The 20,714-nt window shown below is 44.5% G+C and overlaps 1 protein-coding gene across 1 annotated transcript in view; it reads left to right on the plus strand.

Moving 5' to 3' along the window:
- The first annotated feature begins 1,411 nt into the window (after positions 1-1,411).
- RASSF3 (Ras association domain family member 3) overlaps positions 1,412-20,714 on the plus strand; it is a 111,771-nt gene continuing 92,468 nt past the window's right edge. The window contains exon 1 of the mRNA XM_055710574.1: positions 1,412-1,687. Coding sequence (XP_055566549.1) covers positions 1,423-1,687 — 265 coding nt within the window. The 5' untranslated portion in view covers positions 1,412-1,422. The remainder of the gene's footprint in view (positions 1,688-20,714) is intronic.

Here is a 20,714-nt window from a genome sequence, read left to right on the forward strand (position 1 = left end):
CAACTGGTAGAGATGCTGGCATGCTACAACCATGGGCACGCTGCAGTTGTATGGACTTGTATTCTGCTTCTCAAAACTTACACAGAGTGAAGGCTTGACTAGCTGGGCTTCCACAGCCTTCCCATCCAGGTGTGGGTTCTGTCACTGCTGCCTGGCCACCGGAAGCATTTCTCAGACCAGCTGCTTTAAGAAACCTAGGCAGATCATTTTAATGGCAACCTGCTGCGGTGTATCACCAGCTCTTGCTGGCTCGCCCCTTGCCAGTGTGCAGGTTGCTTCAGCACCTGCGGCTACATGTTGGGGTTTGTTGGCTGCAGCGCTGGTTGTGAGCCAGCCTGCCCGGCCGTGCCGTGCCGGGGAGAGTAGGGCCTGGCACCGCACTAGGTGAGCCCGCGGCTCTGTCTGGCAGGCGCATTTGCTAGCTCACGGTGGAAGAAGATGACACTGACACAACAGTGCTGCTGCACTCGTGTGCTGCTCCAGCGGTGACGGCCCTACAGCAGCTTTAGATTTAAGCAGACAGGAGCAGTCTGCAATTTTTCAAGGAATCAGGTGAAAAGGCTTCACTTTTTTTTTTCTTTTTCCACTTTCATTCTTTGGAATCATCTGCGTAAATGTGCAGATGAATTGTTCATCAACCCTGTCGCTCCACATCCTGAAAACGTATTAAAAGCCGGGCTACGTCTCACTGTACACCACTTAAAACCTGTGCAAGGCTGCGTTAAAACAGGCGGTTTTAGTGCCCGGGAGATGTGCCCGTCAGGCGCGCCAGGCAGCTCGGCGGCAATGCTTTCTGAAGCTGCGGGCCTGGCCGACCGGGGTTTCGCCCTGCCCGCGGCGCTGTGACTCGCCGCCAGCTTGCTGCAGCAGGGAGGCCGGGCTCGGAGGAGCGACCGGCGGGGCCACCCGTCCTCCGGCCGCCCCGCGCCCGCCGCTCGCTGCCCTGCCGGTGCCGCCGGTCCCACCGCGGTCGCTCCCGGGAGAGCTTCCCGTCGGCGCGGGCAGCAAACAAGCGGAGGCGCCGCAAGCAGCAGGGTCTTAGCTGGTTTATCTACGGCAGTAAAACGTACCTCCTGCAAGCGCCTCACACCTGCGTGTAATGCACAGCGCTAGCGACTGCCTTGAGAACGGCAGCTCCTGGCTGCGGCAACGACTTTCTGCGGCGGCGGGCCGAGGGAACGGGGCCGGCGGCGCCTCGCAGCCCCCGCCCGTGGTCGTTCCCCCCCGAGACGCTTCATGGCGGGAGGGCTCGGCGGCAGCGCGCCGGGCCGGGGGAGGACACGGGTGCAGTGCGGTGCGGCTGTGCGGTGCGGCGCCCCCCCGCCGTCTCTCCGCTCCCCTCGCCCGCGGGTGTCATGTGCGTGAGGCGCCGCCCGCCCGGGCCGCTCCGCGGGGAGAGGCAGGCGGCGGCCGGCGCTCCGCATGGCGGCGGCCCCGGGCGACAAGCGGGGGAAGCCGCCGCGGGGCCGGGCGACGTTCCCACAGCCGGACGCGCCCGCCGGCGTCTCGGGCCCCGCCGCGCACGGCGACCGCCGCCGCCCGGCCCCGCCGCGGCCCCGCCACGTCCGCACCATCTTCGAGGCGCCGCCGCCGCCGCTCCCGCCGCACCGCTTCGGGCCGGCGGCGGCGGGAACGTGGTGCGACCTCTGCTGCCGCTTCGTCCTCTCGCAGGGCCTGCGCTGCGCGGGTGAGCGCCCCGGCGGGCCCGCCCGCGGCCTCTGCCGGGACACGGGCGGCGGGCGGGCGGGCGCCGGTGCCGGGGAGCCGGGAGGTCCCGGGTCGCGCAGAACCGAGGGTCGTGCGGCTCGCGGGGCGAGGCCGGCTGTCCGCCACCCGCTGGGAGCGCGTCCCTCGCCCGGCGCCGGCGGGAGCCGCCGGTCCCTCCGCGAAGCGTTGGAGCGTGAGGGCTGGGCGCTGCGGGACCCTCGTGCTGCGCGGCCGGGTGACCGCGGGGTGACCGCGGGGCGACAACAGGGTGACCGCGGGGTGACAGCGCGGCACGATCCAGGGACAAGCGCTCCGCCTGCGCCCGTCGGGCAGGTAGCCCTGTGCCAGGGCGTGGGGGCGGCGCCGCTCCGAAGGGCTCCGGTGGGCTCCCACCCCCGGCAGGAGCCACAGCGCCTTCTCCCCGGTCCTGCAGGCAGGAGGAGACGGCGGGCTGCGTCTTGGAGCATCGCACGTCCCATGGACACACCACGTACGTGTCCGTCCGTCCCTGGGCTCTGGCTCACAGTAGGCAAAGGTGCATTTTCCTTTCCCTGTGTAGAAAACAACTGCGCTGCTTTCCAGCCCTATGGTTACTGCCACTGTACTTTAAAAGTGTGTTAAGTGTACGGCAGTGTATCTACAGTGACTTCATTCACCTGCTACCTCCAGTTCTTTATGGTAGGAGAACATACGCAATGTTGTGCTGATGAAAAGCCATCTTTCGCCATCCCTTGGTTTGAAAAGCGTTGGGCCACGCCGCTGGGTGTCACGGTACCCCCGAGAGTGGCTGTGGTGCAGAGCCCTGCGGCCAAGCGCGCCTTTCAGGCTGCTCCTCACCCGTGGCGGCCGTGCGGCTGCGCTTTGGGGGACAATCTCACACTGTCCCTGGTGGAGCAAGGCGTTAAGGTGTGTGCGCTGCTTTGCATGTACGTCATTGGGCCCTTGTTTAACAGGTGATGTGTGACACTCAAGGCAGGACAGAAAGGTCAGTCTTTCCCTATTGCTTTGCTGTGGCTTAAGGAGATGTAATAACCTTGTACTGTCCTCTGCTGAGATACAAAATTCCTGTTATGATCTAGTGTTCTCACAGTTATGCTCACTTTCAGTAGCTCTTTTTTTACAGTTACTCTTGGAATGGAAATACTTTGGCTGTGAAAATAAAATGTATTTTATTTATCATTTAAGTTAGTGCACCGCTTGCTCTGACAAGAGTGTATAGTGCGCTGATGTAAAAATAAACCTTAAAAAGAGTATTTTTTCTTTTATGAGCAGATGCTCCATGGCAAGAACTTCAAGTGTCACGTAGGATTGTATAGCTCCCAGGAACGTTTTCTCAGAATGATTACAGCTTACAATGCTTTTCCTTCTCCTCCATGACAAACTCAATTTTTATGAGGCATAGTACTTCAAGATGCTCTCTTTAATTGCTGTTTAAGTAGCAGAGGAAGCATTCAGCATTTATGACCTAGCACGAATATAATATTTAAAAGCTGTTAAGTGCTATGGAGATGAAAGGAAACAATAGCTAAAGTGCACAAGGGCTGCTGCAAGAACCTCTGTTCTTTCCCAGTTTGCAGGCTCGCCAGCGGGCCGGCCTGATGAACAGATACGGCTGTGCCAGGACAGCACAGAGGCGTGAAGGAACGTGTGGCCGGCTGCCCTCCCGGCTCAGAGCTGCTAAATCCGCTCTGTGGTCAGACGTCAGTCTGCACCCATAGTCACAGTCTCTTCTGTGAGTAAGTGAATACAGAAGAAATAGATGTCCCCTGCTTTGGAAAGCCAGCAGACACAGCTGTGCTCAACATCTAAAGTGTGTCTAAACTGGTCTTGAAAGCTGCAGCAGATGCAACCAGGACTACAGCTAAACTTGTGGCCACTGTGGTAACCTCTGTGAAAAACGCCATGATCTCCTTTGGGTATCCTTTGTGAAGCAGAGATTACAACTGAGATTAAAATTGCAAGTACCTCTCAAAGATTTTATTCTGCCTGGCAAGGTGTGACAGTGCCGAAAGGTTCCCAGATAACTGTGTTCTCCAGTGGCCACAAGTGGTAGGGACTTTCACATCAACTAAAACGCAAAACACAACAGCATCTTCCAGATGGTCCACTACTGATAAAGAGGGAGTTAGATACTAAATTGTTGTGATTCTGAGTCACAAAGACATAGATAATACATTTATTTGAATTACCCTGTTTAAGTATTGGTTGAAGTTAATTCTCACTAGATTGCTGTCCTCAGACAAGATCAGTCAGTCAGAGGTGGTGGATTTGGCGATAAGAATTAAAATGCATGAGAAATTCCCTCTGGGGCAGGGAAGCAGTCCAAGGGCATATCAAGGGAGTAATTCTAAAGTATTTAGGTGCAGACTTTTGTCTAAGAGAAAAGTTCAGTGACGTCTTCATGGGAGCGGGGATTTCCTTTGTGTGTCGCTGTCCTGCCTTCCCCACAAGGACGATACCCGAGCTGAGCTTCAGTAAAGGCTCAACTTTGCTTTCATCGTTTCACAGTGGAGCTGTGGTTGTCTTTGGGGTTTTGTACGCTTCTTGGTACACACCATAAAGTGAGGTGGGATCCTTGGAGTGAATTTTGTTTGTATTTCACAAGGCTGTTTTCAGGCTTCTGCTAAAAGGTGAAAAAATACTTTCATATAACTCAGGAAAGAAAGATCAGAATGAAAAAAAATTTCAAGGAGATAAACAATCATCTGTTTCAATGCAGTGCACAAGGTGCACATTATTCAAGCAACTTATTTCTTGAAAAAAAAAAAAATATGGCATTGCTGATACTTCTGGACTTCAGCCCAGGAGGAAAGCCAAGTGTAATGAAATACTACAAAGCATCTTTTTCAGAAGTATCTGAGCTCTTGCTTTTGTTTTGGATTCCTTTTCAAGAAAGACTTAATTGGTTTAGCAGTCCAGAGTTGCGCTGCTATTCACCTTTTCACCTCTGTTATTTGGAGTAAAACCTGGTGATGCTGTGCCAATGCAGGATGCCATTGCCTGGCCTGGCTTCACTGCATAAAGTTGTTTGAAATGGAGGCAGTCAGGACTATTCTGGTTTATACCAATGAAATGACATACAGTAAAAAGTGTTTTTTTCTTTTCTAGCATTCTATTTTTCTTTTGATCTGATAGTGTTCTGAGTGAAATTTCTCAGTTTCTTACATCATATTGACGGTTTCATGGTGTGTAGCATTATGTAGTGTAGAGACCCTGGAGCTGTTGCATTGTTTCACTGTATCATTTGGCATTTGAAAAATGAGGCATTTGTTATGGTTTTAGATGAAAGGCAGTACTGCCAGGCTTTGGAATACAGTTTCGGAAAGATTTTACTTTCCCCATAGTCTGGTCAACAGATGGGGTGTACAAAGGTGGAGGGGGTGTGAAAGGAATTATTTTGTGGACTACTTGCTGTGGACCTCCTAGTTCATTTTTGTAACTTTCTTTTACCTTGCATTTGGACACTTTCATTTCTGATACACTTGGTCACTGAACCAAATAGAAATGCTGCTTGGCCTTTTCAGAAGTTTTGCTCTTCATTCAAAAGAATATAGAGAAGTTATAGGTCCTACATGACTTTTGGTTCAAACTTTCTGAAGATATTTAAGCAGATGGTATTTATGCAGGTAAATAACGTAAGCAGATATGGTATTTAGAAGTACTGTGGAAAACAGGTTGTCCCTTTCCAGTATTCTGTGGTGGGACTTGGTTGGGAATTCCTGGATGCTTTTATGCATGGAGATTCATTTACCCATGCATGTTAAAAGCATGACCTTGAAGAACTGATATTTATTACTCTTACCAACTGTACGTTGCCCATGCGACAACATATGCATTGGTGTGTGTATTGGGTTTATATGGCGAGGCTGGTGGGGCTGCGGGAGTGAAGACCAGCACGCTGTAATACTGTAAGGGGCTTGTGAAGCAAACAGAGCCTCACAAGTATGGGTTAAGTTGCCTGTAAAAAGTTGCCTGCTAAAGGAAACACCAGAATATTTCAGTTGGATTTCTGGTGGTTGGAGTCCTTTATAAAGGTGCAATCGATGGAGTCAGTGGGCGTCCTTTAATGCTAGCTGGAAGTGATGTCCCTCAGCCTGTTTCCTCCTTACCTATACTGTTACTTTCTATACCCGTGGCGTTACACCTGTAACGCTATCTGGGTGTAGTGTGACCCATGCACAGGCAGACACCCCAGTCCCGGCATAGCAGCCTCTCCGGTTGCAGGGTGCTCTGCAGAGGTGCAAAAGCCCATGGGTAAGACTGCAGGTGTCCCCTTCCTCTCAAATCTGCCGGGTGGTCATTTCAGCTTCATTCACTGAATCTTCTTGACACCTTTTTTACCCATTTCTCAGACTTTGTTTTTTGAGCGACCTTCCCTTGTGAAGTGTACAGCAGTTTCAGGGCCTATCAGGGCCTTCGGGGTTTTTCTCTGCTGAAATGGGTATTTTGATGGGGGCCTTGTTCAGTTTCTAATGTGGGGTTTTTTATATTGGCTCTGAATATTCAGTAGTTAACTCCTGCTTTGAGCACAGTTGAAGGACAGAGGGGTTACATTTTAATATGTGGTATAGCTCTCTTACTACAGGGCTTTTTAAGTATCTGTAAAAGCAAACAAAACCCAAAACAAAACCCCAAGCCCTTATCTCCTTAGAACAAATTAGGGTATGTTATCTAAATGCCTCCTAACTGTCAGGAGTGGTAAAGAAATAGATTCCCCCTTACAGAAGTGAGGGTAAAATGTGGAGCAAATGCACAGTGGTATTTTCCTTCAGAAAGATATTTTTTTGACATCAAATTTGTGTAACATACTTTTCCATGTTTTTAAAGAAGAGGATAAACATTGTCCACTGTCTCTGCAGTAGGAGTGTGTTTGTATTTAATCACATGTAATGAGGGGGTTAAGTTGCTAAAGCTGCTTCTAGAGTTACGACTTGAATCACCAAAACTGTTGGGGGTTGAAGGAGCCTCTGAAAGTTTTATCTGAAGAGTGAGAACCAGGGGGCAAATTAGAAATAGTAGTGGTGGAAACCTGCTTGCCTTTCTTGTTCTTTCTGCGGAGAGCTGCTCAACAATGCTCAGTTCCCAAAATTTTCTTTATTTTCTTTTAAATCCAAAATTACCAAATTTTCCCAGAATCCATAGGGGCTGGAGCAGCTTAAGGCAACAGGGTTTGGGTTGTGCTGGTGGAGCTCTGCTCAGAGAGAGCCCTGTTTTCCTCCCCGTTGGGTTTGCAGGAGTGGGTGATCTGCTGCCCCAGTGAGGCTTTTGCTGGAGCTCCACAGGTCTGGTGGAGCTGGAGGCTGGCGTGCCTAGTGCAGGGAGGAAGGAAGAGGTGTGGAAATTGCCGGCAAGAAGCAGCTTTGATGGAGCTTGCTCTTCAAGAGTTAATGCGTGCTGTCTTCCTCAGTTTCTTTGCACCTCCAGGGGCATTTCTGTGGTCTCCTCAGCCACAGTGAGGCTCCCACTGCTGCAAAGCTGAGCCCTTTCCTCCCCCGTTTGGAGAGAACGGTAACCCCTCACTGAATTCCTTGGTTACTGTGTGTCTTGTTTTCTTGGCCGCTGACATTTCTCCTCCTGTGTGAGTCCCATCTCCCACCCCTAAGCCATATGCTGTCATACATAGAGGCTTTAACCCATTCTCTGAGCATCTTTTCCTTTGTTCTTGTTTTCACCATCTCATGAATGGTTAACTGTTAATTATGGTGTCCTTCAGAGTTTGGGTCTCAGACAGAACCCTAAGAGGCTACAGAGAATACAAGCAGTTGTTATTCAGTTTGCATAGTGGTGAAGAGAAAAGTTTAACAAATCACCCCATAATGTTCAGATGCTAACACTGAAAGGCTCTGAAAATGCTGCGTGGTTTTCCCTCTTGTCTTCCTCATGTGTTTTGGAGCCACTGTGTGGGGAGCTGCTGCAGAGGCTGTTGTGAGTGGGCAGGAACCCTCTCCTGATGTGGAGATACCCTGTGTTTCGTTTCACACACAGGGTGGAAGGAGGCCAGATGCCCTACGGCTTCGTTTTGAACAAGTAGGTATTTGAGAGCTGATACGGGAGTAGAAAGGAGTCTGCTAATGAGAAAGTGATAACACAGGTGTTTCTGCAGGCAGTGTTCATAACCTAGGATGTCTTCAAGATGTGTAATACAACATCAAAGCAATGATCTGTTTACAAAAAATGTTATCATAAAAATGTTGCCATTACCTGCCAGCGTGATGTTCTGCTTGCTGGAAAGCCTTGGGGAACCAAGCAGAAACTTGACCTTGTCAGGTGAAAGCTTTGGAGAGCTTGCTGTGTCTTAATGCCTGTTTCGTACAGTCCTACTGTACTCAAAGTTCAACAGAGAGTTAGCACTGCTTGGCCAGGAGTTTGAGGCATTGCGGGAAGTAACGATACAGGTGCCTTTTCAATTACATTGTGCCTGCATATTGTTTACGTATTGCTAGTATCTATGCTTGTAACACACTGGGGAAAAAGGTAAAGTTTTTACAGGGTAATGTATATTTTGATAAACTACTAGCATAGTTCATTGCTAAGGTTTTTCTTCCAACTGTTTTGCTGGGGTTTTTTAATCTGCTGTTAGCATTAGGAGCTTTCAACCACCCTAAGTCCATAATAGACAGTGAGCTTGTGCAGGAAGAAGCATCCCCTGCTCTGAAGTGCTAGGAGTGAAACAGACACAGGTGAAAGCACCCAGAGGTGAAGTGACTTTTTCAAGGTTACCCAGGAGGTCACTGGCCAAGCCAGCATTAGAGTTCAGCTCTCATGCAGGAGCCATAGTCATCTCTTCCTTCTGTTGCTAAGCTGCACTGACTAGAAGCCTCCAGCCTGCTTGGAAGGATCTCTTTATCCAGTCAATGCAGGTCAGCAGTGTGCACAACAGAAAGAAAATAATGATTCTGGTTTTGGCCGGGTGGCTTTATGAGCTGCTAGACATGGCTGTTTTCTCCACACCATACTGAGTACTGATGAATGCTTTTTTGATTTTGCTCAGTAAAGGAAGAGCACATCACATATAGTAGCTCGGGTACAACAGCCTGACAGTGAGTGTAGGAGCTTGGAAGAAAGCGTGAAAGGCTACAATGAAAGTTGAGCTCTGCAATATCTCTTTTCTGTATTTTTCTCTTAGACTCCAGTTCTAAATATTCATCTATTACCTAGTAGCTGCCATGGCTAAAGTAAGAAACATCTTACTCTTCTAAGAGAGAATAAATGTACAAGGTGCACCCTTGTTAATCTCAAGTGCAAACTGCACGTAATCACTCATACTACATGCAGATGTCTAAAGAAGGATGCTCACAGCTTTCTTGTACCCTAAAAATGATCAGGCAGCTTTTAATTTTAAGCAGACCAGATTAGGTTGAATAAACTTACTGTTTTAGCAATGTTTAACGCATATTTTTGCTTTTCCACCTCCATCTGATTTCCCTTAGTGATAATTCCATGCAAGCTCTCACTGAGAAGTCTATTAATTTTGGCACAAAGTCACCCAAAGCCCACAGGCAAGTTGGTCTGTTATTCGCTCAGTCAAGTCCTATGTGTCAAACCGTGTTATAAGGCACCTCAGTATCTTCTCTCCAGTTTTAGCCTTGAGTTTTATTTTCCCATACTCTGAAGCATAGCTCTGTGTGTGCAAAAGTAGTTTTCCTAAAGACTGTTCATTTTCCTGAGTTTCCCGTTACTAGTATAATATCTACTACATGGCTAAAATTAACACTAATGTGTTATTTTCACATTGCACTACTATTCTCTGCATTTAGCTTTTTTAATTTATATTCAACTTCAGTTTCAGTGCACAAACCCACCTACATACACGCAGTGAGCCTTAATGTGCATCACATTGTACTGGCAGCAGTCTCCAGAAATTAGTCCATGAATCTTCCTGATGCTCTGCTGGATCAGCACACCAATGTCCTCTCCCACACACTCACTTCCATCACTGTACTGTGCTGGTCCTGTCTGCCCCTGCACAGTTCCAGCATCTGGAAAATAACATAAAGCAAATTAAAACAAATTTTACAGGTTGAAGTATTCAAAATGAAACAGGAAACAACTTACAGTACGAGGGATGATACTGAAAAGAATCAAGCAGAAATGTTACTGAAATACAGAGATACTCTTTTCCATGTAACAATGTAGGAAAATATTTAGTGATAGTGTAATATATTGTAGAGTGAAATAAGAAGCAACCAGGTGTGAACGAATGCACTTCAGTGCTGTGATTTTCTTCCTCAAAATCCAGGATGTGTTTCTTCAGAGCTATTGCTCAGAAGAAACCTTCCTGCTCCTTACTTATCAAAGGGAGAAATCCAGTTATTCCCCAATAGATAGCCTGTAGAAGAAGTAAGAAATTAATCTCAGAGTACCTTGAGACATGATTGATAGGCTGAATTTATGTATTTTATTTTGAATAAACAGCACTTAAGGCTTGAAGAAAATGAACCGAAACCCCGCTGTATTTGAGAGTGCTTCTGTGTGTTTATGTCACAGCTCTGAAATGAGACCTGCTGTTGTTGGTTGTCTGGGTTCCATCATTCTGGCTTCTGTCCTCCATCTCTAACAGAGATGACATATCTGAAAAACCTCAGGGATTTCCATGTAAGATGTCCTCAGCGTGCCACAGAAAAGCCAGGATACCGCATTTTGCCCCTACTGCTGCTCAGACTGAGTGCTAAGAAGGACTGTTGCTCTCCTAGGCTCCAATCTGCTTTCCATGGTTTCACCAGAAACTGTGCAGGGCACAGTTCACCTCATGGATTTGGATGGGAATAAATATGCTGCCCAAGAGGCACTGGTCTTTCTCTGCTGACTGCAGAGGCAGCCATGACAACCAGTGCAGCTGCAGACATCTGTATTCAATTAGACGAAGCCCAGCTACCTGCTTGTACAGAGAGATTTCTGTAGGGCCATGAAAAAGTGTTGAAACTGCTCATGCTTGTTTAATACTCATTTGCTTCCTCTCCATTTTGGATGAGTTTCATCCAAATTTCATGCTGCTTTACTTTAAAAGTCATTCTAAACATAGGGAAGTGTCTGGACTAGCAGCATGTTTTTCAGAAAAAAATGTTGGATGGGAATTTCTAGAGATACAGATCTGGTAGTAGTAGAGTCTGATGTGCAGCAAGGTTTGGGTTGTGTGATCTTTTTACGGTATCTTTGTCTCTTGACACAACTGTCACCTGTGGTGCATTGTGTAAGGTTTTCAACATTTTTCCCCTTCTCTTTTGTCAGTTTTCTTTGCTTTCATATCACATTTATTACCTATCAGTGTACAAATTATCAGAAGCCTTGATAACAGACAACTGAACATGTGAAATACTTTTGATGCCACAGCTAGGAAGGTGTCTATGCAATTCTATTTTAACCTTATTTGTTTATCTGTAAAGTAATAGGTCATTAAATCTGATAACAAATGTGGTTTACATCAGTTTGACTACTACAGTTCTTCAATTTCCATCTTTCAAAGGGAGGCAAAGTTTTGGAAGTTGCAGATTGCCAATCACTGGTTAATTTTTAATCCCTTCTTTTTGTGTGTGTGCAGCTGCTGAGAATCAGAAGTTTTTTTAGAAAGCTCACAAATATAGCTGCTTATTTGGATTAGGGAGGGATGAACAGCTGAGCTGGGAATCGGAAGTATTATGCTACTTTTGCTGAACTAAGTTCAAATGCAGCAGTTTTTTGTTTCTTTACTTTTAGTAGTTGTATTGTGTTCTTTATAAGCTTCCTAGCAACTGCATAGCTTTGTCACACATGATGATGTTATACATTATATTTTAGTATGAAATCTGTGATACTGTGTCTTGACAGTGTCATGCAAATGCAGTAGCGCTCAAACCCAGTGAGGCAGGACCCCTCCCTCACTACTTGGATAAAACTGACACACAGCTGAACAGGGTTTAAGGAAAGTCACTGCTTCTGTTTATAATTTCTAGTTAAGTATGTTTCACACATTCAGTTCTGCCCAGTGCATAGGTACAGTGTTTCTCTGCATAACCCAGTTCTGGATTGCTAAAATCTTTTAGTCCATTTCAGATCTCTGTCAGGCAAAAAGTGGAGGGAAACAGTCCATGGAGGTCTGGAATTCTCTTCCTCCTTCTCTGGAAGTTTTAAGCTCCATCAATATGGAAAATATCCTTGTGAAGAATGGCTGGTGAACCTCTCCACACTGAACTCTGCCTGTCAGTGTGGCATATAGCATAGTGTCACATACTTATACTGTGACAGGTTGGAAAGACACCACTTTGTTTTCCAAGTACATTACTGTCTACAAAGAAAGCAAAAACTCATTTTCAGCCCAGCCAATAGGGACATTTGCTAATGCAGGCAAGCGGATATTCCTTAATACGTTTAGCTTTTCCTACACGCAGTTCCCACTGTGGATAGGTGTGTGTGTATCTTTGTTCCTGAAAGCAGACTAAATGGAGAAGTTCCAGTTAAGTCAAAGCAAAAAAAATCCTTCGCTCATCCCAGTCATTTGCTACCTAGCAGTGGAAATGGCAGTAACTCCTCACTGAGGAAAAATGCTCTTCTGCCCTAGAGCAGAGAAAGTTCTGCATCTGCCCCCCATCTGGTACCACTGTCTCTTCCTCATAGTTAGCCTTCATTGTTATGGTATCTCAGCGCTGCTGCATTGCTCTAACAAATGCTTATTGGCAAAGAATTTGCTTTAAAACTGTATAAACTTGGCACACTCCAGGAGAATGTTCCCAGTCAGACACCGCTGGTTGTTTACGGTTCATTGTTTAAGAGTATGTAACCGCGAGGGTGGGTTTGGGTTGTTTGGTTTTCCCAGCTCGGGCAGTGGGCATAGGAGGGCTACGGCAAGGCAGCCGCTGTAGCTCTGTTCAGAGCTGCTCTGCCAGGCTCTGTATGTCAGGGTAGACATACAGTGATGTGTCTAAACCATTGGACCTTCCATGAGCACCCCTTTGCTTTCCAATGGTGCGCGCAGGTTTCCACATGGAAAGCGGGTTGTGGGACAGCTGCTGAGAGCAGTGTGATGTGGCCAGCTCTCCTGCCAAGGCAGTGACCTGCCACACATCCCAGCCTGTGGCTGGAGAGCATGGGCGCTGCACACATGAAGTCTGCGTGTGCTGTTTCTGCCCTCGGTGGAGGCCTGCTGAGAACTGACCTCTGCACCATGGCGGGGAGGCAGGAGGTCAGAGGCTGTCCACAGAGCAGAGGACAGCTGCTCACCTCCCTTCCCAGGCAGGTGGGACTGCAGCGCGGGCAGCAGTCGCTCCCTCCCCTCCTCCAGCACCCTGCTTAGATGAGCAGAGTATGACCTGGGGGTTGAAAGCTGCTGCAGGGAAAAAGCCTTACATGGTTGTTTTTTTTTCCTTAAAGGGAGGCAGGGATCAAGAGTGTGACTCTGCTCACGTTTCAGGTCCTTCGGTACTCCTTGGAAAGCATTTCCATGCACTGTCTCTTGGTCAGTGTAGATTGAAAGGTACACAGGTAGCCCTGTGCAGTACCTTTTTAATACAGTGAATTCTTAAATTTAGTAATGCTGCAGTGTAATGTAAGCAGAGTTGCCTTAGGAGGGACTGTGTGAACTCTCCCTAGCCCAGCTGATGCAGCTGATGCGGGCTGACAGCGGTTCGTTGCTGTGCAGAGCACAGTGGCTCATATTCTAAAGATAACAGTTCAGGTTGAGAGGAAGCCCCATCATCATCACAGACCCCTCATCCGTGAACTGTGGGGGACAGGCTGTTGTCCATTAGCTCTACATTTTGACCTAATTAGGGCCTAGAGATGTGAAGTGATGAAGGAGTCATGAAACTACTGCAAAGCTAGCTAGCACTGCTGTTCGGTTCAGCTTGAATTGAGGTCCGTGTTCTCATCTGTATTAGCTGGTTTGTTGCATAGCGTAATTGTCAGATTCACCGAACTGACTCTTTTTGTATAGAATGAGTTCTGTTTGCCTTAAAGTAATATGCAACGTTTTGTGCTCTTGCCTATTTTTTGTTCCAGTAAGGCACTAAACACTGTAAGGTATAAACCTCCGCAGGTTTTTTTATTCTAATCTGCAAAGTCAGTTTACCTCTTTATATTGTTATATTCTGGTGTGGTTTACTGCATATTTTTTTTAAGCCTCATAAAATACCAGTATAACAAAAAGACTGTACCAGCATTTTCTGTTAAATGAAAAAAAAATATTCCTGCGCCCTTCATATACTGCTAAAGATCCATACCTATATGGATTCTTTATCAAATTATAAAACTAGTTGTCTTAACACACATATTCACTTGGTCTAAAATACTGTGGAGATTTTTTAATGCTACTTGGATTTTCATTCAATTTTTATATGTATACATTTAAAAAAAAATTATTGTTTGATTTGGTATTTGGCAGATGTTCTTAAACATTCAGACCCACGCTGTTTCCTGAAAGAAGCGAGTTAGCTGTTGGGCCTTTAACTCTGCCCCTTGCGTGTGCTGAATTGGGTGACAGACCTCCTACTTGTGCTAAAACCGTCACTTTGCTACTAAATTCCTGCTGGTATGATGGGGTGGAGCTCAAACAAGAGACATGTCTGGCAGCCTGAGTCCTGCCTTCTGCTTTTTCATTGACACTGGCTGAAGAATTGTGGCAGATACAGTACAAATGGAAATGTTTATTTGTTTTCAGAGACATATTGACCAGAGGAAATGCAATCTATCTAGCTTGGTCCTGAGAAGCAGCAGTATGTTAAAAATGTTGGATGTTTAAAATGGGGTTAAATACTTCACATATTTTAGCGTAGAAAAATACATTGTGAATTCTAGAAGAGTTATTAACTGCATGCTGTGAACGTAGCTGGTGTAACAAAGCCCATACTTTCTGTAGTTTAAAGGTTGGTATAAAAGGATCTTTGTTTTGTAACGACATTAGTCTTGATTTTCAGTGTTTTCTACAATTCAGATCTAGCAGAAGAAAAAAATCAAATAAAATGTGAGAAGCTGAAGAGAAACGGGGAAATAGTCAAGGAAATCATACTGAGCTTGGGAAATGGTTAAATAGTCTTGCTGTTAAAAAATGTATGTTAGAATTGGTGGTAAATGTCATAGGGTGCATATATTAGTTCATAGCATCTCTGGATTTACAATTTAGCATATATCATGTTTGAAGCATGTGTAGTCTTATCTACCTAGATGCTGTTAATTTCTTTGGATAGTGATGTTGATAGATGCTTGATTCTGAACTGAGCTGTGGCAGTGAGTGATTTGACTCTTACATTTGCCTTAAAATCCATTTAAGAGTGAAGTTGCATTTTTAACACCCTGTGTATCTATAGAAATCTCTGTTAAATTTACTGCTGAGAACCTTCATAAGAAGGTCTTTGAGAAACACTCTACAGAAAATCCTGTTGATTTAAATCAGGGAGTTTTGAAAGGGGACTTGTGTCTATCAGTTTTGGGGTTTATTTGTTTGCAGCCTAGCAAAGGTAGCTTGAGATGGAACAAATGAGCCCTTCAAAACCTTCCTATGGAAAACATGTCTTGTTTTAACATCACTGGAAACACAGTACCAGGTTAAGACTCTGAAGCATTGGTCTTTCTTTAGCCAAAGCATCTATTAATATAGCTGCTTCTTGTAATAACGAGGGAAGTCTGGAGCAGAGTGACGGAGAGGGAGGGGATTTAGGACTAACAGGTGGTCCTGAGACGTGCTGGCTGACGCTGAGCTCAGAGCGAGCACGCTCCGTGTGGGTATTCATGGTCTTTCCTCTCTCTGCCTGAATACATGTGTCTGTTGTTCCTGGTGTAGCTGTGGAGCCTGTTCAGCTATGGCAATAAGAAATGACTTGAGCAAATCCATCAGGAGGATAGCACGTTTTTTTTATTGGTTTCCTAAATCATTGAGCAGTTCAAGGAGAAGGACAGTAAAACTTCTCTGGAAGTCTGCTGGTAAGTCTGCTGCTATGTTTCTTTAGACTTTTTTTCCTGCTAAAAAGAAATTAAAAGGGCAAAAATAATTTATTTCCATTCATCTGGTTAACTTCTCCAGGCCAGCATTGTTTGTGTTTTTCCATTCTCTGAGGCTCATTAAGCAAAACTGTAAAAATATTCTGGAAATGCAATAGAAGGTTCATTAGGCTTGCTCACATGAAGAATGCTCTTGCAGCTGTATAATTTATTCTTATTAATAATCATGTCAATGATATTTGGTGTCTTGTTTTTGTAGACCTTTTTTCTCTCTTAGGTATGTATATAGAAGCTCTAATATGACTTGAATACACGCCAGAAAATTATTTGGAATTGCCTTAACCTGTTAATTGATCTAGAAGGCTGTGAGAAGATTGAACTGACTAAAGACCTTAACTCATTGTACCAGTTTTCACAGGAAGTGATGAGCAGTTTAGAGAGGGCTTGTGTTCAACAGTGATGCACTGTCCTTCACTTCCATTTTATCAGCTGAAATGCAGTACCGCTCAGCTCTCCAGTTAGTGAAAGGCATTGCTTCTAACGATAGCTCAGTGCTCTGATCCTTGTCCAGTTCTTGCAGAGAAGCGTTTGCACCTCTCAGACTAGCATTCTCATAAACACCCTTAAAGCCCAAAGACTGTTTTGTCCCTTTAGCGTGGTCTGTTAAAGCTGGGGCCGAGGCAAATTCTCAGGGCTTTGGAGGAACTTGCACTGCCATAGCTTAGGAAGCTGAGTTCTTTCTGTTCTTCTTAAAGGACTAATTGTACAAGATCGGTTTTCTTTCGATGAGGACTCTGTTGACCAAAATGGTGAACTTGTCAATTCTGCAAGTATTGCAACATTAAGAACATAATTTTTATGGGATGGGATTTGGGTCAGTTCTGCAGTTGAGCAATTTAGTATTGTGCTTCATGTAACAGATTTGTGACTCTGAGAGGGGAAGGACAAGTTATGCCATCTGAGATCTGTGTTGGGCCACATGTCTAAATGGTGTGTGACTTCTTCCCATGTGAAGGAGTCCATGGATTTCAAATATCCAGAGGGAAATCCTAGCTCACTGAAGTCTGTGGCAAAACATCCTTTGACTAAAACTAGAACTTTGATTAACTTCTCTTTCAATATTGGTAATCTCAAGTCCCCCCTAATACATCAAATCATCCTGAGTCCTCATAACACATCAGATAATTCCTGCATCTCGTTTGTTACTGTGAAAGCATAAGCGGCTAAAAAGTATCAATAAATGTTATTGAGAGCTTTAATTGCTGGCCATTGCACATATGTGAAAGTGTTACATGCCAGTTATCTTTTCCCTCAGAACTACAAAAGAATATTGCATCCATGACTTGTAACAAGAAACAATGTGAACTTTGCTTTAAAAATAACACTTCTTTGTGTTTTTTCTCCCATATCTTTCTACATCCTGTGGTTTGAGTTAGATTTGCCTTTCTACCATGATTTTAATGTATGTGTTAGCATTTCTTTTGAACTGAATTTGTGAATAGTGTCAAAAGTGCCCTACGTGTCCTTTTCTACCTGTACAATGAGATGATTATAACCAAATGGTGGTTTTGGTGGAAATGTGACATTTTAGCAGAAGGTTGCATCCAAGCAGAAAAAATCTCAGTGTAAAAATTCTCATAACTGTACAGAAGCCAGTCTCATTGAATAAATCTGTAATAAACAGGCAGCTGAAGCCCTGGTGCTCCTCTCACAGGGGAAGGGGTACAGCTCCTGTTTGCACCAGTGATTACTGTTTAGTCTTTACAGAGAGAGCAAGTGGCATGAAACCTTAGCTACACTGAAGTCCATGAACATTTCTGCCTTTTTCTTGAGTGGCCAGAATTTTCCTTGGGTTCTTAAGGAATTACCAGATTACTCACATGCTTCCTTAACTCTGAAACACTACATTTTGGTTACTCTTAACCAAGTTACTCCTTCTATCCTTCTGAGAGAGTTCCCCAACGCATAAGCCTAGTCTGAGCAGTACTAACCATATAGCTACCTTGTTACACAAAGAGGTTTACCCTCACCTCCAGCATACTAGAGTTTTCAACTTTATCTCTGCCTCTGTCTTTCTGCCAGATTGCTTCCAGTATTGGCACTAACAGAATTTTTTTTGCATGGGTCATCCAGGATGAGCCAGCAGAACAATTCTGCATCACTAGGCTTCTTCCACAGCTGAATAAACCAGCTGATAATTAAAGCTTTCAATAATACTCATAGTTTTTAGCAATTTATGCTTTAAAAAATAAAATAAATGTTTTAACAACAACAAAAGAGAAACTTTCATGATTTGGACATGTTAAGAAGGGCAGAGATTATGTTCTCTAATATGCTTTGTCATAGGTTTTGTGTGATATCATTCAGCATTTGAACCAAGAGATGGGCACTGCGCCTCTGTATAGTACTCTCAGAGTTGTTGCTCTTGTTCAGCTTCTGTCACCCTGTGTCTCAGGATGCCTTGTCCTCTCTGCCTGACCCAGAAACAAAATCTGCCACTGACAAAATCGGTTTTTAAGTATGACAATGAATTTAGAACTGTTGTAGGTAACTGTGTTCAGAAAGTTGCATTTGGTGCAATTTTAGAAAGAGTTATCAAAGCATAATTAGGTTGCTGTTCCTAAAAATTGTTAGTTTTCCAACATGTCCTTGGAGGGATACTTTGGGATTGTTGGCCACGGTCTATTGCCTACAGCTAACATGCTACTTCCTAAATTTGAAGGGTGCTCTTCAGTAACTGGTTTTGATTAAATTACTTACTGGAGGACTAAACGAATACCTTAGACATGTTTCAGAATATACTAAATGTAGCTGATAATGTTTTAAGTGCATTTAGTTCCATCAAGGGTACCTAACATTTTATAAGAGGCTTAAGCTGAGGGATGCATTATTTAGGGTTCTGGAGCCTTTATTTCTTTGAAATGCATTTGGATTTTTTGCTACAACATCTTCATAGAATTTGCGTTGACATGGAGGGGTATTTAAACACAAAGAAATTGAAAAAGAAGTATTATAGAGGGCCATGATAAGACTATAGAAAGCAATGATCAAAAAAATCATAATGGACAAGTAGCTCCTATTTTCTCTGTCTTATAGCAGAGGAATAAGGTGAGGGGTGACAAATGTACAGCAGATAAAAGGAAATATTTTTTTTATTTTTTATTCAGCATATAATTAAATTGTAGAACTCGATTACTAGAGGATGCTGCTGAGGTCAGGAATGTAACAAGATTTAAAGAGGGTCTGGAAGAATAAGAATATTGAATATTATGACAATTGAAGCTACAAGAAGATCTTTGAAAGAGACATAAATCTTCTTGCTTCAGGGTTTAAGCTAATTTTTAACAATTAAGGATTAGTTTGAGATAATTTTGTGGCTCAGATCCCACAGCTGTTACTGTTTCTTGCAGTTTCTTCCTAAGCTAATGCTCACCCCTGGCAGAGATGATCTTACGATCTGCATTGATTTAAACCTTTATGATATTTTTCAGGCTTATAAAGGAGAAAAACAGATTTTAGACCTGTTCAGAAAAGCATCCTATAATATTCTGTGAAAAATATGAAAAGCACAATGCTTGCTGTCATTTTTTGTACTTTGACAAAACTGCCCTAGGCACAAACCCTGCTTGTTCTGAAGCCATTATAATAAATACAACAAATTAAGTTAGTCTGAGGTGGGCAATTTTGTGTAGTTGTGTTTCTTGCCAAATCCTCCTGGCTCATGAAGAGCTTTATTCTCAGCTCTTGGCTGGGGAGGGTTCCCATCAGTTGGAGCTACTGTCATACCAGGTGCATTGGAAGGCTCTTTCAGAGGGCAGGAAGTGAGAAGTTATTGACCAAATCTTAAACTGTGTTTCACACAGCCTGAAGCTGATTTTTACCCTTCATTGTTGGTTGGGGGTTTTTGCAACTTTTATGCTCTAGTGTCTTGCCCTTTTAGTCCTTCTCTAACAGTAAAGTTAGTATTTTTATTGATTTGGAAGGATTTTTGGTCATAATGGTCAAGCGTCCACTATAAAATCCTATTTATGTAAGAATATGTGTTACCCAAAGTAAATGGAAACCTGAACAGATATATGGTGATACCCCTTAAATTTGCAGCCTTCTGAAAGAATTAACATACAAAGGTTTAACTGATCAGACAAAGAGAAAAGTCAGCCTTTGAAATCTCTCTTCAATATATCCAGCTGACAAAATAAATCTATGTCACATATGGGAAGGGAGAACATAATTTTAGTGTGATATGTCAATATAGCATGGCTTAGTTTAAAATATTTGTAAATTCATTTCTGATTTTCATATTTGGCCAGCTAATATATGATGGCTTATGCTGTAAACACCTGTGTCCTTATGTGACCTCTTTAACCAGGTTATTCTGAGAATAGTTTGGGTATGTAGAGGTAGCATACCTAGCATTTGTGAGACTACACACCAGGGAAATGAATGAACAGGTAATTCACTGTATTTCTGTGTTTTTGTCAAAACCCCGTCGGTTAAAGCCACTGCTTCCCTTGCTCTCTCAGGTCAGTGGCATGTCACATCTCTGTGGTCCCTGTAGTCAGGTCCGTGTCTCCTGCATGGGTACCTGCAACTGTCCAGTGAGCATCTATAGGTCTCATGTGTTTTTAGTAAAAAAAAATGTTCACCTGGCCATCCCCACAGGTCACTGAGGCCCCAGTTCTCTTCTGCAGATCAGCTGTGCTGTGCATAGGAGCAGTGCTCTGTGGTGTGACGGGCACGTCAGGCCAAGCGAGGCACGCAGAGCTTGCAGAGGGGTGCTCAGGAAGGCGTCCATCTCTGCGAGTGATGGAGAGTTTTTGCCCAATACAGATGATAAATGGAGTGTAGGGACATTTGGGAACTGTGGCTTTGGAGCATTCAAGCTCACATGGGTGGACAAGATGGTTGCTTCCAAAGGAATATCATCTGAAGGATTAATTAGCTGTGTTTGGGAGAGGAAGCAGAAGGACACTGTCTCGATGGAAGCCAGCCTGGATGTAAATCACTTTTATTTAAACTTGATGTCATATCAGACAAGGTGAGCTTATGACTGCACATTGATGTTCTGGAGTGTGGATGCAGCAACCCAAGGTTGTACCTCA

The sequence above is a fragment of the Falco cherrug genome, chromosome 5, assembly GCF_023634085.1.
Source record: "Falco cherrug isolate bFalChe1 chromosome 5, bFalChe1.pri, whole genome shotgun sequence".
In the NCBI taxonomy this organism is placed as follows: Eukaryota; Metazoa; Chordata; class Aves; order Falconiformes; family Falconidae; genus Falco; species Falco cherrug.